This window comes from Equus asinus, chromosome 20, assembly GCF_041296235.1.
Source record: "Equus asinus isolate D_3611 breed Donkey chromosome 20, EquAss-T2T_v2, whole genome shotgun sequence".
In the NCBI taxonomy this organism is placed as follows: domain Eukaryota; kingdom Metazoa; phylum Chordata; class Mammalia; order Perissodactyla; family Equidae; genus Equus; species Equus asinus.
In genome coordinates, this window is record NC_091809.1 from 90,285,857 (window position 1) to 90,305,261 (window position 19,405).

At 49.6% G+C, this 19,405-nt stretch overlaps 2 protein-coding genes across 26 annotated transcripts in view; one reads left to right on the forward strand and one right to left on the reverse strand.

Moving 5' to 3' along the window:
• The window catches only part of DCHS1 (dachsous cadherin-related 1), a 35,726-nt gene that overhangs the window by 12,137 nt on the left and 4,184 nt on the right, over positions 1 to 19,405 (reverse strand). Inside the window, exons 1-5 of one of the 2 annotated variants that reach the window (XM_070490935.1) lie at positions 11,521 to 11,690; positions 6,984 to 8,884; positions 1,042 to 1,230; positions 713 to 944; positions 345 to 581 (exon numbers count right to left, since the gene is read on the reverse strand). In XM_070490935.1, the coding sequence (XP_070347036.1) occupies positions 345 to 581; positions 713 to 944; positions 1,042 to 1,230; positions 6,984 to 8,884; positions 11,521 to 11,557 (2,596 nt within the window). In that variant the 5' untranslated portion in view covers positions 11,558 to 11,690. Of the gene's footprint in view, positions 1 to 344; positions 582 to 712; positions 945 to 1,041; positions 1,231 to 6,983; positions 8,885 to 11,520; positions 11,691 to 19,405 lie in introns of those variants that run through there. The other variant, XM_070490936.1, reaches the window with a different exon arrangement.
• LOC123278917 (olfactory receptor 2AG2-like) overlaps positions 11,881 to 19,405 on the forward strand; it is a 410,069-nt gene continuing 402,544 nt past the window's right edge. For 6 of the 24 annotated variants that reach the window (XR_011495859.1, XR_011495851.1, XR_011495860.1 and 3 more), the window contains exons 1-2: positions 12,724 to 14,664; positions 15,713 to 15,808. The gene's annotated coding sequence lies outside the window, so the exon portion shown is untranslated. Of the gene's footprint in view, positions 15,809 to 19,405 lie in introns of all 24 variants that reach the window. The other 18 variants (XR_011495849.1, XR_011495850.1, XR_006516668.2 and 15 more) reach the window with 9 other exon arrangements.

Below are 19,405 nucleotides of genomic sequence, written 5' to 3' on the forward strand. Positions count from 1 at the left end.
TACCGGGGGGCTTTGGGGAGAAAAAGAAAAATAAAATGAAATCTTTAAAAAAAAAAAAAAAAGAAAAGAGGGGCTAGGCAGTGCCCACACCAGTGTCTTTCAAAGTATTAGGAGGAGAGGCAAGTGCTAGCAGAGAAGCTGGGTGGCACTAGGGTGATGTTCATGCGCTAGGGGATGAAGCAGAGTGCCTGCACCACGCCCCAGGAGTTGCTGGGATTGGAACCAGAGTGCTTTGCTTGGGGGCTACCTGTGGTGTGATACTCTGGGGTACCTTGGGATGGAGCTCGAGGGTTATGTTGGAGTGTCTGGCTATGGCACCAAGTGGGCATAATGATAAATGATACCTGGTGGGTTGTGTGCCTGCACCATGCCCACACTGGTGCCTGGTGCCACATCCTCTGGCACAGAAAAGACATACTGTAGTTGCTCAAATATGGGTGGTATGGGGGTTCCAGGCACAATGCTGATGTTGACTCGGGCACTGGGCTCTGCCTGCAGGCCACCTCCATCCTGAGCCCCAATCTCCAGCTGCACCACAGAGTTGGCCCGTCTGGCCAAGGGCCAGGCTACTGTCAACAGCCCTGGGAGAAGGGATAGAAGCAGAGATGTATAAGGAAACAGAATAGAGCTGGAAGGGTTATGGGGGTGCAGTACATTATTTAGGTAGGTGGGGAGGGGGGTTGGGAGGCCCTGAGAATGGGAGGATCCTCACCTGAGTGTTCATCCAAGGCAAAGAGCGGGGGGCTATTGCCAGCCAGGATGTGGTAGGAGAGTCGCCCATGAGGCCCCTGGTCAGGGTCATGGGCACGCACCCTCAGCACAGCTGTGCCTGGTGCACTCTGGGCACTCAGACTGGCAGCATACTCCCGTGGATAAAACTGAGGGCGGTTGTCATTCTCGTCTGACACAAACACCTTCACATATACCATGGACTTCAGACCTCCCTGGTGAGATAGGCAGCCATAAGTCAGGAGGGCCTTGTCTAGCCCTGGTGAATGCCCTACCCCAATGCCCCAACCTGCCCACAGTCTGCCCACTCACCCCATCCACAGCTGTCACTGTGAAGTCGAAGCTCGAGGGCCCCTGGTCACGGTCCAGGGTACGGGTCGTGCACACGTCACCACTGTGAGCATCAATGCGGAACGGGGGAGACCCTGAGGTCCCAAGTCCAGCACCCAAGGAATAGGAGAGGAGGCCAAATGGGCCACTGTCTGCATCTGTGGCTGTCACCTAGGGAGAGGCTGGGGTGAGTGATGCCCCATCTTTTTGGCTAGAAAAACCAGAGCTAAGTAGCCCTGTGCCAGTTGTTGCCCAGAATCTCTGGATGGTGGACACATAGAGGGGACTAGTAGGACATGGGCCAAACTCAAACCCAGTCCAGACCTCACCACCTGGGTTAGGTTCCTGTGAGCCTCTGGTCACAACATTTTTGTCCACTGGTCAATACCTAACCTTGCTTTATGTGTGTTTCTGTTTAAAGACACCTTATTTAATACATATTGTTGATTCATTAACATTGAACTCATGGCCAATGGCACCATAGCTCCTATCTGAACAAAGCTTATCTCATACATGCATTTCTCCATAAGGCACACCACAGCCTTCTTGTGCTTAGGGACACTAGACAGCACTTCAGCACTACACTTGGTGACCATTTTAAACAGCAAAATCACTAAACAAAAAGCACAAAAATGTGAAAAATGTGGTACTAAATAGACTGCGAAAAGGACCCTGGTTTACAATATAAAAGTTGAAACATGAAAGAAGAGCATTGCCTTGTTTGACCTTAGCTGCGAATGTGCAAGTCAGGAGACTTGAATTTTTCATCATTCTGTGCATGTCCAGGATTGACTGCACAAGCTCTGTGAGTACTGATTTGAGGGTTAAAATAAATTTTAGATTTGGTGAATTCACAAATACAGAGTCTGCAAATGATAAGGACCAACTGTACTTACTAAGAAGAGTGCTAAGAGCTGTGACTGCTAATTCCAGGTGGATCACAGGGAGTTAATGACCGAGTCTCATAATCACTCCAAGCAGAGAACCAGCTGACCAACAGAATTGTAGAGACTGATGTCATAGGCCTGTTCTTTATTAAGTTTGGTCAGTGCAGAGTGGGATCTGATTGATACTGGGATCTAATCACTGAGGTGATCAGGGTCTGCTCTATGGATTTATGAATGTGGCTCATGCACCCTTAGCATCCCATCACCTCTCAAGCCAACCTCACTGGAAGTGAGAACTGCCAAGTCTATGGGACAATACTGAGGTCATTAAGTCCTGGGAGCTCCCCAAAACTAAGTAGGGGAAGGCTTTTCTGATTAATTCTCAGGCATCTCTAAGACTGGCTCAGAAAAAGCTGAAGGATTGGACACCAATGTCAGGAGCCTCTGAACATTTCAGAGCCAGATCAGCAGGATACACCATTCTGAGAGCTCTTGAGCCCAGGAGAGGGCCAGGCACATAGTAGGTACTCTATGCATATTTGTTCATTGAATAAATGGACATTCTGATTGCCTTGCCTTACAATAAAAACTTCTTTCAAACTAAGTTTTATACAATGGGTGCACACTAGGCCCTCAACAGTGGGTTAGCTGGTGCTTACTGCCGTAGCCTGTGACAAAGTGCTCTTTGTGGATACAAGGGCTCAGGGTCATGATATGCTCTAAGAGGAAGCTGGAGAGTTGCCCTTTCTTAGCCAGAAAATGTTGCTCAGAGAGAAGGCTGGCCAAGGACTTCTGATTGTTGCCTAGGCCCTTGACAGAAGTGATTTGTGCCATTGTTTACCCTCCTGGGACACAAAGACCATGCCACAGCTGAACTCTGGAAACAGCTTCTGCTCCAACTCTTTACTGTGGCTGTGGGCCCGGATATCCCAGGAGACAAACTTCCCCCTGCATCAATCGGGCAGGCTGCAGCACAGCTGTAGCACCATCTCCAGAAGCTGTTAAAGACCTTTGCCCTCTGCCTTGCTGCAGGAAGAAAGCAATAAATAGTGGTCAGGGGAAGTTGTCAGGAAGTGACCCCCAAAGGCGCACGGGCCATTGACTGGAAATGACCAAGGCAGAAGTGAATTTCCTGGCCTGTGCAGCCCCTGTTCAGAGGTTCCACTGCAAATGTGCAGTCTCTATTTTCAGCAGTTGCTCAGCCCTGCTTCACAGTCCAACCTTGGTCAGCTCCCTCTCCCACTCTGCCCAAAGCTATAACTAACCTTATCTTTTTCCTTTTGTCCCCATCCCACCACTAGCTCTCATCAAACACACTATTTCAAGGAGAAAATAAAGACCCTTATCTGTGAACTCTCTAAAATTCTTACCAGACCACAAACTTACTGCATCTGCCCCACCCTGACCACCTTCCCAGGCGTCTCTCCTGTTTCTCCTCCCACTGCTTCCCTACTCCACAGCCTTTCTCCACCTCCCCTTCCTCTGCCTGTTCTTACACATTCTTGTTCCCTGGACTCTCTCCTTGGCCTCTTCTTACTCTACATGCTCTCTCAGGGCCTTCTCTTCCACTTCCATGGCTTTGACCATCGTCCATCCTTTGACGCAGACCATTCCTCTGAGCCCCAGCTTGTACATGCCGATGCCTGCTCAACATCTCTACTTGGATGTCCCACAGGCACCTTAAATCCAACCTGTCCAAAACTAAACTCATGATCATTCCAAACCCCTCTCTAATGACTCTTCCATCCATGTAGTTGCTCAAGCCAGAAATCTGTTCTTCCCTTTTCCTCTCCCGGTATATCAATCAACCAGGGACTAAGTAAATCCTCATTATCTCTCCTATTTGTCTATTCCTCTCCATCACCAGTTTCACTGTCCTGACTTAGGCCTGAGCTGTCTCTCTCTTGTACTATTGTAATTCCTTTCTCATAGATGTGTGACTCTCCAATCTGTCCTCTACACCAGGATTTCTCAACCTTGGTACAATTGACATTTTGAACCAGATAATTCTTTGTTGTGGTGCTGTCATGTGCATTTATGGGATGTTTGGCAGCATCCCTGGCCTCTACCCACTAGATGCCAGTAGTATCCCACCAATTATGACAATCAGAACCGTCTCTAGACATTGCCAAATGTCCCCTCCAGAGGCAAAATCTCCCCTAGTTGTCAACCACTGCTCTACACTGACTACCAAAAGCATCTTTTGAGAAAACAAATATGATCTCTCCTACTGAAAAATCTTCAATGCTCCCTAAAGAAAAATGCTCAAACTCTTTGGCTTGGCTTGACTCCTCACCGTCTGGCCTACCTGCACAGTCTCATCTCCCACTCTCCCATCTAACTCCTTAAACTGCAGAGAGATAGTGAGCTACTTGTACGCCCTTGGACAAGTCAGGCTCTCCCACTCCTCTGGGCATGTCACCTCTGCTTGGAACCCTTCCTGTCTGAACACCTCATAAACTCCTGCTCATCTTTTGAGTCTCAGCTCTCTGTCCGTTCCTTTGGGAAAACGTTCATACTGCCTATCTGAACCTCACATATATCCCCATCATGGGAGTTTTCTTATTGCAGTAAACTGTTTCTTTGCAGATGAATCTCTCTGCTGGAATATAAACTCTGTGAAGTAGCAGGGGATGACTCATTCATTACTGTATGCTGTGCCCTTAATACAATGACAGGCACATGGTAGATGCTCGATAAATGTATACTGAATGAATTAAATACTAAGACTTCTTGTAACAGTTATGAACATCTAATGATCATTTTTTTATCCCTGCTTCCTCTAGGGTTACTAATAGTAAAAACTCCAGGAAACCCCCTGGAGAGTTGCACTTTTACTTCAGGCACTAGTGAGGAGGAAGAAGTTTGGAAACCATAGCCTACTGGTCCTGGGCCAAGAGGCAGAATAAACACATGGGAGAGTGAGTGGGAACTAGACAGCAGCATGCAGGCAAATACTCAGAGTCTGGTCAGAAGACAGGGGGTCAGCCTGGAAGTCTAGGCCAATAGGCAGCCCCTGAGAAGATACTCAGGGGTCTGGTGGACTTCTGAGACACAAAGACTTCAAGTACTAATCTCTTAAGAGGCCACCATGCCTCCAGTCTCCTCTTCTGCATCCATACTCCAGGGTGCAGCCAAAGCAATCTTTCCAAAAGATATATCAGATTTGTCTAGAGCCCCTCATTGGTTCTCTATGATTTTTTTGCTTTTTTGAGGAAGATTAGCCCTGAGCTAACATCTTCCACCAATCCTCCTCTTTTTTGCTGAGGAAGACTGGCCTTGAGCTAACATCTATGCCCATCTTCCTCTACTTTATATGTAGGACGCCTACCACAGCATGGCTTGACATGTGGTGCGTAGGTCCACACATGGGACCCGAACGGGTGAACCCTGGGCTGCCGAAGCAGAACGTGCAAACTTAACTGCTGTGCCAATGGGCCAGCCCCAGTTCTCTATGATTTTTAAGATAAAGTCAAAGCTTGTAATCTGATCCCTGTCTACTATCTTGTCACATCTCTCTTCAACTCTTTCTCTTACACAATTGAGGCCAACCTGAACAATGCAGCCCTCTGAACACATCACAGTGTTCTGCAGCTCTTTCTGTAGGCCTGGAGTCTCCATTCACACACTTATATTATCCATTTGGCAAAGTCTCATTGGTTCTTCAATGGCCCCTCCTCTGAGCTTCCACAGCACCTCATATGCCACCTGATGGAGCACTAGTTACTGGTGTGTCTCCCTGTCTAGACTGGGACCTGCCTGGGAACAAGACTGTCTCCTTTCTTTGTTTCCAGGGTCCAGCACAGTGCCAGGCTTACAGTGGGTAAGTTAACTCTTGAATGTATCACTTACCCACTGATCCAATCCATCCTTTGCCCTTAAAGCAAGTTAGCTTCCTAAAAAAAAAACAATCTGTAGGGAAGAGTGAGGGATGAATAGGTGAAGCACAAAGGATTTTTAGGGCAGTGAAACTACTCTGTATAATACTATAATGAAGGTCATTATATATGTCCATTATACATATACATTATATGTGTCATTATACATTTGTCCAAGCCCATAGAATGTACAAAATCAAGAGTGAATCCTAATGTAAACTATGGATTTTGGGTGATAATGATGTGTCAGTGTAGGTTCATTAATTGTAACAAATATGCCATTTTGGTGTGGGATGTTGATAATGGGGGAGGTTATGCCTGAGTGCAGGAGGAGATATATGAGAAATCTCTCATTTTACTGTGAATCTAAAACTGCTCCCCAAAACATAGAGTCTTTAAAAAAAAAACTAAACCAAAACAATCAGAGCATGCCCTTTTCTGGTTCAAAGAAGTTCAGCGACCTCCTTTACCTTCCAAGTAAAGTCCTAACCCCCAACAGCTTGACGTCCAAAGACTTCGGCAATCTGGCTTTGACACCTGCTTCTCCAGTTTCATGCTCTCTCCATCTCCTCCAGGCCTGACTTTCAGGCACTCTGTGGCACCCAGAGTCTGTCCAGGGCTCCTGCCTCTTCCTCTGAGAGGGCTTCCTGCTCTGGACGTCGGGCTCTCACTGGATAATTCTTGTTATGTCTCATCCTTGAGCCTGAGCCCAAGTGTCCCATCAAGGCTTAGCTCCAAGGGCAAGGATAGGGGATTCTTCCAGCACAGCCCAGCACTGGAAAAGGCTTGGAAGGCTCTGTAAATGCTGGCATCTCCTTTGGGGAGCAGGAACTACACGGGTGTACAGAACAGCTTTGAGACTTTACAGAGTCTCTCTCACTTCCTCACACCACAAGATACTTTTTCTCTAGATCCAATCTTAATTACCTCAACTGCCAAGATTACCTGGCCTAGCTCTTGCAACCTGCTTTCTCATCTTCTTATTAACCCTCACCCTCTGCACAGACTTTGGAGCTCACAGGATGGGACCAAATCCTCTGGCATAAGTCACTATAAACATATGCACTTGCAAGGCTTGGTTCCTGCTGTGAGGTCCCCTGTGACCCTCTGATCCACTCCTGCCCACAACAGCATCCCACTGTGTGCAGAGCTTACCCACCTGCAGGAAGCAGGTCCCAGGCTGGGTGCCCTCAGGCAGTGAAGCATTGTAGAAAGTCCTCTGGAACTGGGGCTCATTATCGTTGACATCTTGCAGGGCCACACTAACTGTGGCAGAAGAAACGAGAGGGGGCAAGCCCCCATCTGTGGCCACCACAATCAGCTGTGGCTGAGGTTCCAACTCATAGTCCAGTGAGGCAGCCGTGGTGATGATGCCTGAGGTGGGGTCAATGGAGAACCAGCGATTATGGGCACCAGGGGCCAGGCTATAGGTGACCTGACCATTGGTGCCCTGGTCAGGATCCTGGGCCATCACTCGCACCACAAAGCTGCCAGGCAGTGCAACCTCAGGCAGGGGCTCAGGTCGGTAGAGCTGGCGGTCAAAGGCAGGAGCATTGTCATTGACATCAGTGACATGCAGCACAAAGGTAGCCTCAGCCCGCAGTGGGGGTGAGCCTGAATCTGTGGCAGTAACCCGCAAGTTATAGGCATCCCTCTCTTCCCGATCCAGTCGCCGAGCTACGCACACCAAGTAGATGACGCTGTCCTGGGTGCTTAGGGCAAAGTGGCCCTCTCCACCCTCCAGGGACACGTTAACATGGGCAAAGTCTCCGTCATCTGGGTCTGACACAGAGATGCGAGCAACGAGCTGGCCAGGTGGGGCAGCCTCGGACACTCGGGGGGAGCCATCTGCACTCAGGAAGATGACAGTCATGGAGGGCTGATTGTCATTGGCATCTCGCACGTGCACAGTCACAAAGGCTGAGCCCAGCTCAGGGTGAGCCCCACCGTCCCGTGCCTGCACCACCAGTTCATGGACCCGCCGCTGCTCAAAGTCCAGTGGCCGCTCCAACCGCAGCAGCCCTGTGTGTGCATCAATAGAGAAGGGTCCATCACCCTCACTCTGCCTCCGGTTGATCTCATAAGTCACAGCCCCATTGGCACCAGCATCAGCATCAGATGCATACACCTGCAGGACAGGACTGCCTGGGGCCAGGCTCTCAGACACCACAGCATGATAGCGGCTCTGATTGAAAGCTGGGGCATGGTCATTGATGTCCAGCAGTGTCACGTCCAGAAGGGCCTGGGCCCTCCGGGGGGGTGAACCACCATCATAGGCCTCCAATTGCAGCATGTAGTGTGAGCGGTTCTCTCGGTCCAGCTCCCCGGTAACTACCAGCTCTGGCACTGGGGCTCCATCTGGACCAGGGCGTGTCTCCAGCTGGAAGGTCTCTCCAGCCCCATCACCAGATAGTGCATAGCCCTGGGTTCCTAGACGGCCATCATCTGCATCACGAGCAGGCTCCAGTGGATAGCAGGTGCCAAGAGCTGTATGCTCAGGTATCTGCAGGGCAGCCCGAGCCTGAGGAAAGGCTGGAGCATGGTCATTGATGTCAGCCACTCGCACGGTAACTTCCACAGTGGCACCGTCAGGAGTGACTGCAGTGAAGCGATAGCGATCCCGCTGCTCACGGTCCAAGACACGAGCAGTCCGGACCACCCCACTGTGTTCATCAATGGCCAGGTCTGTGCCCACGCCACTGCCCTCCTGGGCAGAAATGAAGTACATGGGAGGTGCTGCCGTGCCTGCCGGAAGTCCTGCACTGATGTCCCCAATCAGTGTACCTGCCGGCTGCTCCTCATCAATCTGTAGGTCCAATCTCCCGGCCTGACCCCAGGCGCCTGGCATCGTGGCTCCCAGCAGCAGCAGCAGTAGCAGCGAGAGAGGCCTGGGGCTCTGCATGCCAGTGCAGGAAGGCGCGATGCCCAGCTCTTTCTGCATGACAGGGGCAGTCCAGTTTTGGCTTGGGCTCCAGCTCCAGGCCAGGCTCTGGGCCCAGCCTGATCTCAGGCTTTGGATCTGGTCCAACTCGGGCCCTGGCTCCAGCTCAGCTTCCTGACCTGGGAGAAAAGCAGAAAAAAAAGGACATGACAGGGGAGGGAGCAACAGTCCAGGGAGACCGGGGTCTACGCCACATCAAGACTCAGGCATGCTCAGGCCCCTAGCAGGGCCCTTGTGCTGTCTCACACCCATCTCGGGCCTAGGAAGTCCTGCTTCAGGACTCCTCAGGACCCACTCCAGTCTTTCCCTGGCGAGTCCGGATCTTACCCGACCACCCCTCTCTCAGCAGATGGTTTTGCTTCCTATTGTTCAGGTCTGAATGTCCTCAGATTCCCTTCCTTCTATCTCTAGACTTTAAAATATAGACAATCCTTTCTCATTTTTCTTCTCACTCAGGACTACTACTCACCTCAATAACCATGTGCTTGGTAATCTTATCTGAATCATCAACTCTTCCTGTCTGCTGGAGCCATCTATCTGCATTTAAATATGCTGAAGGCCCTCCTGTTTTATTTATAGATATTTTTTCCTTAGCCCCACTTCCTTCTCCTCTCAATAAGAGATTGACAGCCTGCTATGTGGACACCTCAGTGAATAAAGGAAAGAGTCCCTGGCTCTGCGAGGCTTACAGTCCAGGACTTGGACAAGTAATTCCAAGTGTGGTAAGGGCTGTGAGGAGAAGTACAGGGAGCTGTGAGGGCAGAGAAGAGGGCTGACTGCCGGATGTCAGGGAGAGGTTCTCTGAGGAAGTGACATTCAGGTCGGGATCTACTTCATAAGTAGGTGTTAGCTAGGCAACAGGAAGCAGAAAAGCGGGTAAAGAAAGGAGAGCAGAGCTTTCAGAAGAGGGAACAGAACGTGGGAAGGCTTAGAGTCTACAGTCAAGAAAGGGCTGAGAGTGTTTGGGGGGTAGGGGACAATGTGTGTGAGGTGTAGAGTGCTGGGTGCAGAGGGCATGAAATGGGGCAGGGACTCATAAGCCATGGTAATGAATTGACTAAGGAAGGGCAAATGGAAGCCAGGAAAGCACTTTAAGGGATGCCATGATATGACTTACATTTTGTGAAGATCACTACTGCTGTCCTTTGGTATGTGGATGGGCCAGTTATCTGAGGACAACCCTTATAACACACTTATGGCACTGCTTTGATTGCTTGGATGAGTGTTAGCAATGAAAACGGTGAAACGTGGATGGGTCTGTGGGAAGTTTAGAAGGTAGAATAGGCCGGGCTTGATGACTGCTTGAAGGCAGAAGATGAGGGAGTGGGAGAACTCAAGAATGACAGGCAACTTTCTGGCCTGGACCATCAGCTGGACAAAGGTGTCCTTAACTGGCCAGAAAGAGAGAGAAAGAAAACAAGAGAGGGAGGTGCTTCTGAGTCTAAGGGAAGCCAGGGTTTCAAATGCTGCTGAAGTGCAAGAAGGAGGAAGCCTAAAGCCCCATGAAGGCCTACATTGACTAAGTGAGAGCAGAGTCAGTGGAGGGTTTGCCCTTTCTGAAAGGCTGGTTCATTTCCCCCAATTTCTCACTTCTCACACCCTCCTCCCTCTGTGCAATGAGGTTTTCCCTCCTGTGACATTGCTTTCACTAAGCTTTCTATCATCTCTGTGCTCCACATCCAACGGACATTTTTTTATCTTCCTCTTGCTGGATCATTGTGGAACACTGGATCACTGACCATTGGCTTCTTGAAGCCTACTCCTCTTGGCTTCACATGGTGACACCCTACCCCTTGCTTCCATTGTACTTCTCTGCCCACTCCTCAACCTCTGCCCACTCCTCAACCTCTTTTGCAAGTTCTTCTTCCTCTGCCCATCCTTTAAAAATTGATGCTCTTCAGGACTCAATCCTGGGCCTCGTCTTTTCCCACTCCCCACACTCTGCCTGGGTAAACTTATCCATTCCCATGCCTTGAGTTCAAATGTATCAATCATTTTTTATGTGTTGTCTACTTGCTGATGACTTTCAAACTTCCAGCTCCAGCTCCAGAGAGCTCAGGAGACACATGCCCAGCCACATACTGGACGTCCTTAACACACATCCCCAACCTTCACTCAAGCTGATTTTCTTTATCCATTCCTTTCCTGTGAACAGCACCAGCACTCCTCAGGTGTCCAAGCCAGAAATCCAGAAGCTCTCTGTGCATCCTTGCTTTTCTTTGGGCTGATTTCCAATTAGTCATAAAAACCTGACCATCTCAACTAGATTTGTCTCAAGTCTGCCCTTTCCTCTTTTCACGCTGCTGCTGGCCCAGTACAAGCACTGTCATCTCTCCTTTTGATTCCTGCAACAGCTCCTCACTGGTCCCCCTGCCTCCTGGCTTGGACCCTCTGATCCATCTCCACCTGGCCAGAGCTATCCACACAGCTCTCACCAAACCTCTCCTGATGAATGGCTTCCACTGGTTCGCCATTACTGACAGCAGAAAACTGCTGCCCCTCTATGGAAAAAAAAATGCAGGTACACACACACACACACAAACTTGTGTCTGCAAGGAGTTCATGGACTGTAGGTATAGAACTTCTGGCCCACAAGATAAAGTCCAACCTCCTTAATATATCTTCCTGATCTGAGCCCTGTCAACCTCTCTGGTGTGCCCACCTTTACCTGCCTTTCCACAACTCTGCATTACAATGCTCGACCCATTACCATGCCCCTCCCCAACTCCTTCCCTTGTAGACACTATTCTCGCACCTGAGATATCTTCTAAAAGTCTTCTCCAACTGGCCATCTCCTACTCAAACTTCAAGATCCAGTTCAAATGTCCTGTCTTGTGTGGAATCTTCTATGACATCTCCCTCACCCCTCTGCAAAGCCTACTGTACCCTCTACTGGGCTCCCACTGCTTTTAGTGCACGCTGACAATAAACTGCACAGTCATGTGTCCGCCCCCGATGCTGAACTGGAGGCGCCTGGAAGGCAGCAACTTGAGAGTCCTGGTCTCTGATTCTCCAGCATTTATTAGAAGTATAGCGTTAGCAGGCAATCGCTGCTGAAGAATGGTCAGAACCTCATAATTCCACACCACTGCACTCACATACTGACACAGAGAGAAACGTCCACAGACATGCTAACTCAGACGACATATACAAACACACGTGAGCCCATGCCTCTGAGGTACCACGGTCAGAAGTGTGGCTATAGAAGTGTATCCTTAGGTCTTTATAGATTTGCTCTGCTCTAGGACTTCCTGTCCTCCTACGGGAGGAGAATGTCTGACTTCCCTCTTATACTTCCAACCCCCATCTTTCCTACCTGTGTGAGGCAATAAAAGGAGCAGGGACTCTGGAGTTTGAGTTGGGTTTGAGTCCCAGTCTGACTGTTATTTTCCTAATCTGTACAATGGCTATGTAATACCTACCTTATGGGGGTTTGTGGGAATTAGAGGCAATGGAAGCAAGAAGCTCAGAGTTGGGCATTTGGTGGATGCTGTCTCATCAGTTCCCAACACCATCCCTGATAGGTCCCCTCATCTTGGCTTTAGAGTTCTGGGGTTCTACGTGTGCACTACGGCCCCTCTCCCGGGGTCTCAAGTCTGAGGAACCCGTGGAGCTGCCAGATGGAATAATAGGTCAGAGGAATTCAGAAGAAGAAAGTCAGAGTGAACACAGGCCTGACTCAAAGAAGGGAGAGGCTGCGTGTACAGGATGGCCAGGGGCCCTGGTCAGGGATCTAGGCCTAGAGACTGGGTTAGAGATCAAGGGTTAAGAGTTGGTCCTATTCAGGGCTGGCCCCATGGCCAAGTCGTTAAGTTTGCGGGCTCCACTTCGGTGGCCCAGGGTTTTGCCGGTTCAAATCCTGGGTGCGGACATGGCACTGCTCATCAGGCCATGCTGAGGCGGCATCCCACATGCCACAACTAGAAGGACCCACAACTAAAAATACACAACTATGTACTGGGAGGCTCTGGGGAGAAAAAGGAAAAATAAAATCTTTTAAAAAAAACTTAAAATAAAAGAGTTGGTCCTATTCATTTAATCAGTCAGTGGACAGAAAGCAGTTATGGTTGTGAGGAAGAGAAGATAATGGACAGTGGGGTCAATGTACTTATTATATGCTGTATTATAATTCTCTGTCTCCCCACCCAGAGAGAATATCAGCTGTTTGAGGGCCAGGAATGTATCTTACTCACTATTGTGTGTAACATGGAGGATGGTATATAGTACATGATCAGTAAATTTTCTGAATGAAAGGATGTATGAATGGCATGAGAAAAAAGCTCAGGTGAATGATCAGTCTTGAAGAGAAGGGATTCAGGCCCAGGCAGATGCCCCTTCTCCCAACCTGTGTAGACCCCAGTGCCCTCCTCATCACCCAACCTGGGTCCCTGTCCAAAGCAAACTCCCCAATACACTCTCACAGTGGACACGCAAAGGTGCATACTCACAAAGTCACAGACCTCACACAGCCAGGCACAGACTCGCAAGCAGATAGGCATATTCAACACATACTCATACACACATGCACAGAGGCAACTTTAACACATCCACAGCCAACACACATACACAGATACCTTTCCTCACAGATAGAGAGCAGCATGTTTTCACACACACAGATGGGCATATTCATTCACATGGAACCTCCCCGCCCCCCATTCAGGTATACATACAGACACATGCATACACATAGAAAGACATTTTCTCACTGGCCTCCCATGGACAGGCATATTCACACCCACAGACACTCTCCCCATACAAACAAAGGCACAGTTACACACACACAGCCCACACACACGGACAGACCCACTTTCACGTATACAGAGACTCACACAGGCAGGCACGTGCACAGACCCACCCACACACAGGCGTGCTCTCACACATGCTGCCGGGGCACTCGTGGTCAGCTCTGCGGCTGCAGCTGTGACCTCTGGGTCCCTGGGGCCTCTGTCTGGACTGTGCCTCATCACTTCCTGCTCCAAGGCTTCCAGTTCCAAACTCGAACTCCAGACTCTCTCCCGAGACCGTCTCATCCTCTCTCCAACTCTCTTCTCAGCACCATCTCCCCCCATCTGTCCAGTGTTTCTCACTGCCTCTTCCCCAAGTCTTGCTCCTCTTCTCTCTTCCTGTTTCTTTCCTTCTTCAAGTCCGTCCCATCCCTTCCCCCAGATCTGGCCTAAACCGCTCATCTGTCTCCCCCCAATCTGTCCTGCCTCCTGCGCAGATCTGTCTTCTTTTTACCCCTGGACTGTCACATCTCTTCTCCCAGCCGGTCTGCCTTGCTACATGCCCTCACTCTGTCCTGGTCCTGTTACTCTGTCCTCTGGCTCCATCCTGCTCTCCCCCTCTAGCCCCACATCTGGGCCTCTGGAACCACAGCTGGTTCTCATTAGGAGGGGGAGGGGCGAGACTGTTCATTGGGGCCTGAAATGTGATGTCAATCCTACCCCCTCCCGCAGCCTGTGTGTCCATAGGACCTGGGAGCACGGGGAACAGGAGAGGAAAGAGAGGTGGGCTGGGGGGGGGCCCACAAGGGAAGGGGGTGCTCCAGAAGGAAGTAGAGGAGTAGCCTGAGGTACAGAAGGGGAAGCAGACCCGGGGAGCTGGCACCGCCCAGGCCTCCTCCCTCAACTTCCTGTCCCAGGGCCAGGGAGGGGCAGCGACCAGAAAGACAACAGGGTGAGGAGGGGGCTATGAAAGGCACATTGAAGCAGAAGTGGAGGAAGACAAGGACAGCCACAGTGAACAACTGGAGGTGGAGATACAGGGTTAGACATAAAGGAGAAAGGAAGAGAGGCAAGAGTTCTGGGAGGGGGGATGATAGGGAACAAAACTGAGGGAGAGTGAATGTCAACATGTCCGGCAAAGCAAAGAGGGAGTGGAATTAATGCAGAAAAGAGAGGTAAGTCAGAGACAGGAACAGCAAGCCTGGAGAGGTTGAGGGGAGGCAGACAGAGGTGGGAGCCGGAGCTGGAGGAAGGTGGGAGGATAGGACAGGAGGCATGAGGAAGGGAGGAGGGAGAAGAAGGCTGACAAACTGGCTTTCCTGGATTCCCTGGGACAACCCCAGGGGACAGTGGCCAGGGCAGTGCCAGAGCTTGGCTCTGTCCCTCTCAAGGACTAGTTCCCAGGAGGCACCTCAGGGAAGGCTGGGGACAAATGTGAGCAGAGGAGGCGGAGGGAAAGTCAATCTTCTGAGCTTTTAAGGTGTGCTGAGCCCTATGCCAGGAAATTCACAGACAGTATCTCATTTAATCATCCTAACAAAATGTGAAGAAGGTGTCTCGCCTTCCATTGAAGAAATTGGGGCTTGAAGTAAAACAACTTTCCTGAGTTAATACAGCTTCAATTTGAACCCAGGACTGTGCAATCCATGTTGCCTGGGAATCAGGGAGAAGGGAGAGATATAGAGAAGGAATTACAGGGGACCTGAGGGGAGAGAATCCTAGCAAGACGATGGAAGCTTGAAGAAGAGAACCTACGGGAGGAGGGAGAACAGGTATGAGGTGTCTGTAATAGCCCAAGTCAGTAGAGTGGGACTGAGGGGACACAGATAAGAAAGATGTGAGGAGGTGAAGTCAACAGGACTTGGCCAGTGACTCTTTGGGAAGGGTGAGGGAATGGAAGGGCTCTAGACTGACTCCCACAGTTCTTTCTTGGTTATTAAAGTGGTGCCATTCAGTTACCACAAAGGAGAAGCCATTTATCGGGTGCCTGTTGGGATCCCCATGTGGAAATGTCCCAGGCACAGTTGGATTTGCAAGTCTGGAGCATAGGGGAGAGGCGTGGGTTGGAGATATGGATTTGGGCAAATCAAGGGGTAAATGAAAGCCGTGGGCGTGGAGACCCATCAGATGGAACATGTAAAGTGAGAAGAGAGTGTAGGATGGAACCCTGAAGAACAGTCCAATTTAAGGGGCAGACTGAGGAGACCTTTATTCTTCTTGGAGGAGAAGGAGAAGGAGGAAGTATCACAGAAGTTAAAGGAGGAACCATTTCAACAAGGAAGGAGGCATCGGTAGTGTCCAGTGCTGCTGAGAGTTCAAGTAAGATGGGGCTGGGAAGTGGGCACCTGATTTTAGCAGTAAGGAGTTACTAATGATCTTGGGGAGAATAATTTCAGGAGAGTCCTAAGGGTACAAGCCTCCTGCAGTGGGAAATGAGAGAACACAAATTAACTAACAACTAGCCACAGACCAGACGTCAGCATAGATTCATTCATCAATGCACACTTACTGCACTCCTAGAATAGGGAGGCAACATATCATAGTCGGGCAGGACAAGACAGTGGTGAAGACGAGGACTCTGGGGCCAAACCAACTGGATTTTTGCCCAGCTTCACACTTACTAGCTGTGTGACCTTAGGCAAACCATTTAATTTTTCAGTGCTTCCATTTCCCCATTTACAAAATAAGGACAATAATGATACTTCCTACACTGTGTTTGCAGTTAGAACAATGTCTGGTACCCAGTAAACATTTTATAAGTGGGCAAGCATGAGCTATTGTTACAGTGGTTAAGATAGGCTCTGCTGTCAGTCAGACTTGAGTTCAGATCCTGACTCTGCTACTTAATAGCGTAACTGGGGCAAGGTGTTTAACCTTTCTAAGCTTTAGCTTCCTCTTCTGTAATATGGGTACTAAAGTGCCTACTTTATATGGTTGATATGAGGGATAAATGAAAAAATGCTACAAAAAACTTAGCATGGTGTCTGGCACACAGTGAAGGCTCAGTAAATATCAGCTGCTATTGTTGTGTGCCAGACACAGACAATAACCCTGGGGTAAGTGTTATTTCACAGATGAGGAAACTGAGGCTTAGAGTGGGTAGCAGAGAGACATCTGGAATGCAGCTCTGACAGATCCCAAAGCTAGTGCTGTTACACCATATTGCTTCTCTGCTGGAGGGCTTGGAATATGCTGATAAAGGGTCATGTAACTTGCCAGGTAACAGAACAGGGAGGGAGAATGAGCAAAGTTCTGCTTTAGGAGTATAACTGTAGCAGTGTGCACAAGGTGAGTTAGAGGAGAAGATGAGTGATGAGGCAACTGCTAGTCCATGTAGAGGATCAGGCTGGGGTCAGGTGGTGAGACAGAGGGAGGAACCAGAGGATCTTTGGAGGTCTCCAGGGGACAAAGAGAAAAATGGGGAGAGGTAGGCCTAGAGTGTGAAATGATTCATTAATAGATTTATTCAACAAATATCTATTGAAGACCTACCATGTGCCAAACACCACACAAAGCAGTAGAGATAGAGCAGTGACCAGGATAGATTGAGTCCTGCCTTCGTGGTCTTCACAGGTAGGGAGACCCGGGAAGAGTGAGGGAGCTGGGCTGGTGTTGACGGGCAGCAAGGCCTGGTCCTAAGGTCTGACCATGACAATCAGAGTTCAGGTTGCAGAGGAGGCCAGCGAGGCTGGAGCTAGCAGAGAAGTTGGAGATGTAGCAACCCAGAGATATCGAGAGGAAAGAGTAAGTTTGCAGAAGTGGGAGGTCGAAGGGCAGGAGAGCACAGTAGAGGGACTGAGATATTGGAAGTAAAATTAACTAAGTTAAGAGTTGAGCACTTAATAGTTTGCTTTTGAATCCTCAAAACAGCTCTCTTAATGTTACCTCCATTTTCACCTGAGGAAAGGGGAGCTCAGAGAAGCTAAAGTCACCCAGGTGGCAAATGGTGTGGATGAAGGGTGTGAGGTGTAGCCCCCCCCTCCTTTTCTCTTTCCCCTCCTCCAGTATGGGAGGTGTGAACTAGGCTCTGAGAGATAACAGCTCCTTCCAGGGAGCAGCTTAGACAGAGAGACATAAACAAGGACATTCTAGTATGCTAAGAACACAGAGGGGTATCCTGACTCAGGCTTGGGGGTTCCAGATGGACTGTGGGGGGCGGGGGGGTGTCCTCTCACCAGGGGACACAGGAACTGAGAAGGCCCTACCAAGTGGCAGCAGTTGAAAATGCCTGGGAGTCAGAGGGTTACCTAGGAAACATGGACACTGGAGCTAAAGGAAGGAGTAGGCAGTGGGAAGCCAGGACAAACATGAGATCCAACAACATAAGCCCCTGGGAAGGGCTTTTGCTTGCAGGTACCCAGGCATCAGAGAGTCCAGTCTTGCTTCTGTTACCACTGATAGGCAGGAGAGGGAAAAGGAAGAGAACACAAGTACCCGGGAAGCTGATAAGAGGAGCAGGGGCCAGGGTGCCAGGAGTTGGAGGGCCCAGAGCGGGTGTATGTGAGGGAGCATTAGAGGAAGGAGCAGCATATGGCACCTCCAGGGAAGGTGGCCTGGTAGAGTGGAGTGGATGGCGAGGCACTGTGGTGCCTGTGGCCTGATGGCAGGTCACAGCTTCCTCATCTTCCACTATCTCCAAGAATTCCAAAAGGAACCTGGCCCAGTAGATTTGGATCTGCAAATTTCTGGTGCTCCTTAAATATCTGCTAACTAAATGAAAGAGAAATAAAGCACACAGGGGAGAGGAAGAGGATCCAGGAAAAGAGAAGCCCAGGTGAAAGAAAGGAGGAGAGCGTGTAAGGTGAGGAAGGATAAGTTGTGGGAGAGGGGAGTGGAAATGTCTCCAGTGGGATAAGTGGGTATGGGTGGAAATGTCTCGATTGTGTGGGCAGTTGAGACCAGATGTCAGTCTCTGAAGAATGAATGAGGATGAGGGATACGCTGTGAGGTGCCTCATTTATTCATTCATTTGTTTATTGCCAAGCATCTGTAGAGGGGCACTGGAGACATGAAGATGATAATATGCAACACTGCCATCAAGGAGGTAGCCCAGCCCAGTTAGAGAGACAGAACAGGTAAGAGGCAATGACAACAGTGAGACAAGAGGATCCCAAGCCTGCCTGGTGGAGTCAGGAAAGGCAGGGTTTGAGACTAATCTGAGGATGGGAGTGGGTTAGTCAGGAGAAGAAGGGAGTGAAGGGCTTTTCGGGCAGAAAGCAGTATATGCAAAGGGCCAGAAGCATGGAAGAATGTAATGTCTTTGGGGAACTACAAGGAATTTAATATGGCTGGAACTCGCAATGTGAGGAAGCTAGGGAGATGGGACAGGCGATGTGGCTGGGAGGCTGAGGGTCAGATCAGGAAGGATCTCACAACCCTCATTAAAGTAGAAATTTCACCCAAGACAATGTAAAGACACTGAAGAATGCTGAGCAGGGAATGACATGGCTGGATTTGCGCCTTAGGGAGATCTCTCTTGCTGCAATGAAAAGAAGGGATTGGAAGAGGGAAGAGTAGAAGTCTATGGAGACAAGTTAGGTGGCTCTTGTAGTAACTTATGTGAAAAAATGGTGAGGTGAGGGCAGTAACTGAAGTCATGGAGAAAATGGGATGGGATATCAGAGACCTGGAAAGGAGTAGAACCAACAGGTTCCCATGACTTTCTGGGTTGTAGGACATGTGGAGATGGGGGTGGCTACAGTTAATTTCTGGGTTTGCAGCTTGGTAACTAAGTGAGGATGGTGGTGTGGGGGAGGAAGGAATGATGAGTTCAGGTTTGGACATGTTAAGGGGTTTGTGAGCTATATAGTAAAGATCAGGTAGGAAGCAGATATGCAGGTCTGCAGGTCAGAAGAGAGGTGTGGAAGAGGTAGATATTTGGGAGTCACCGGCCTATATAGATGATAATTAAAGCCC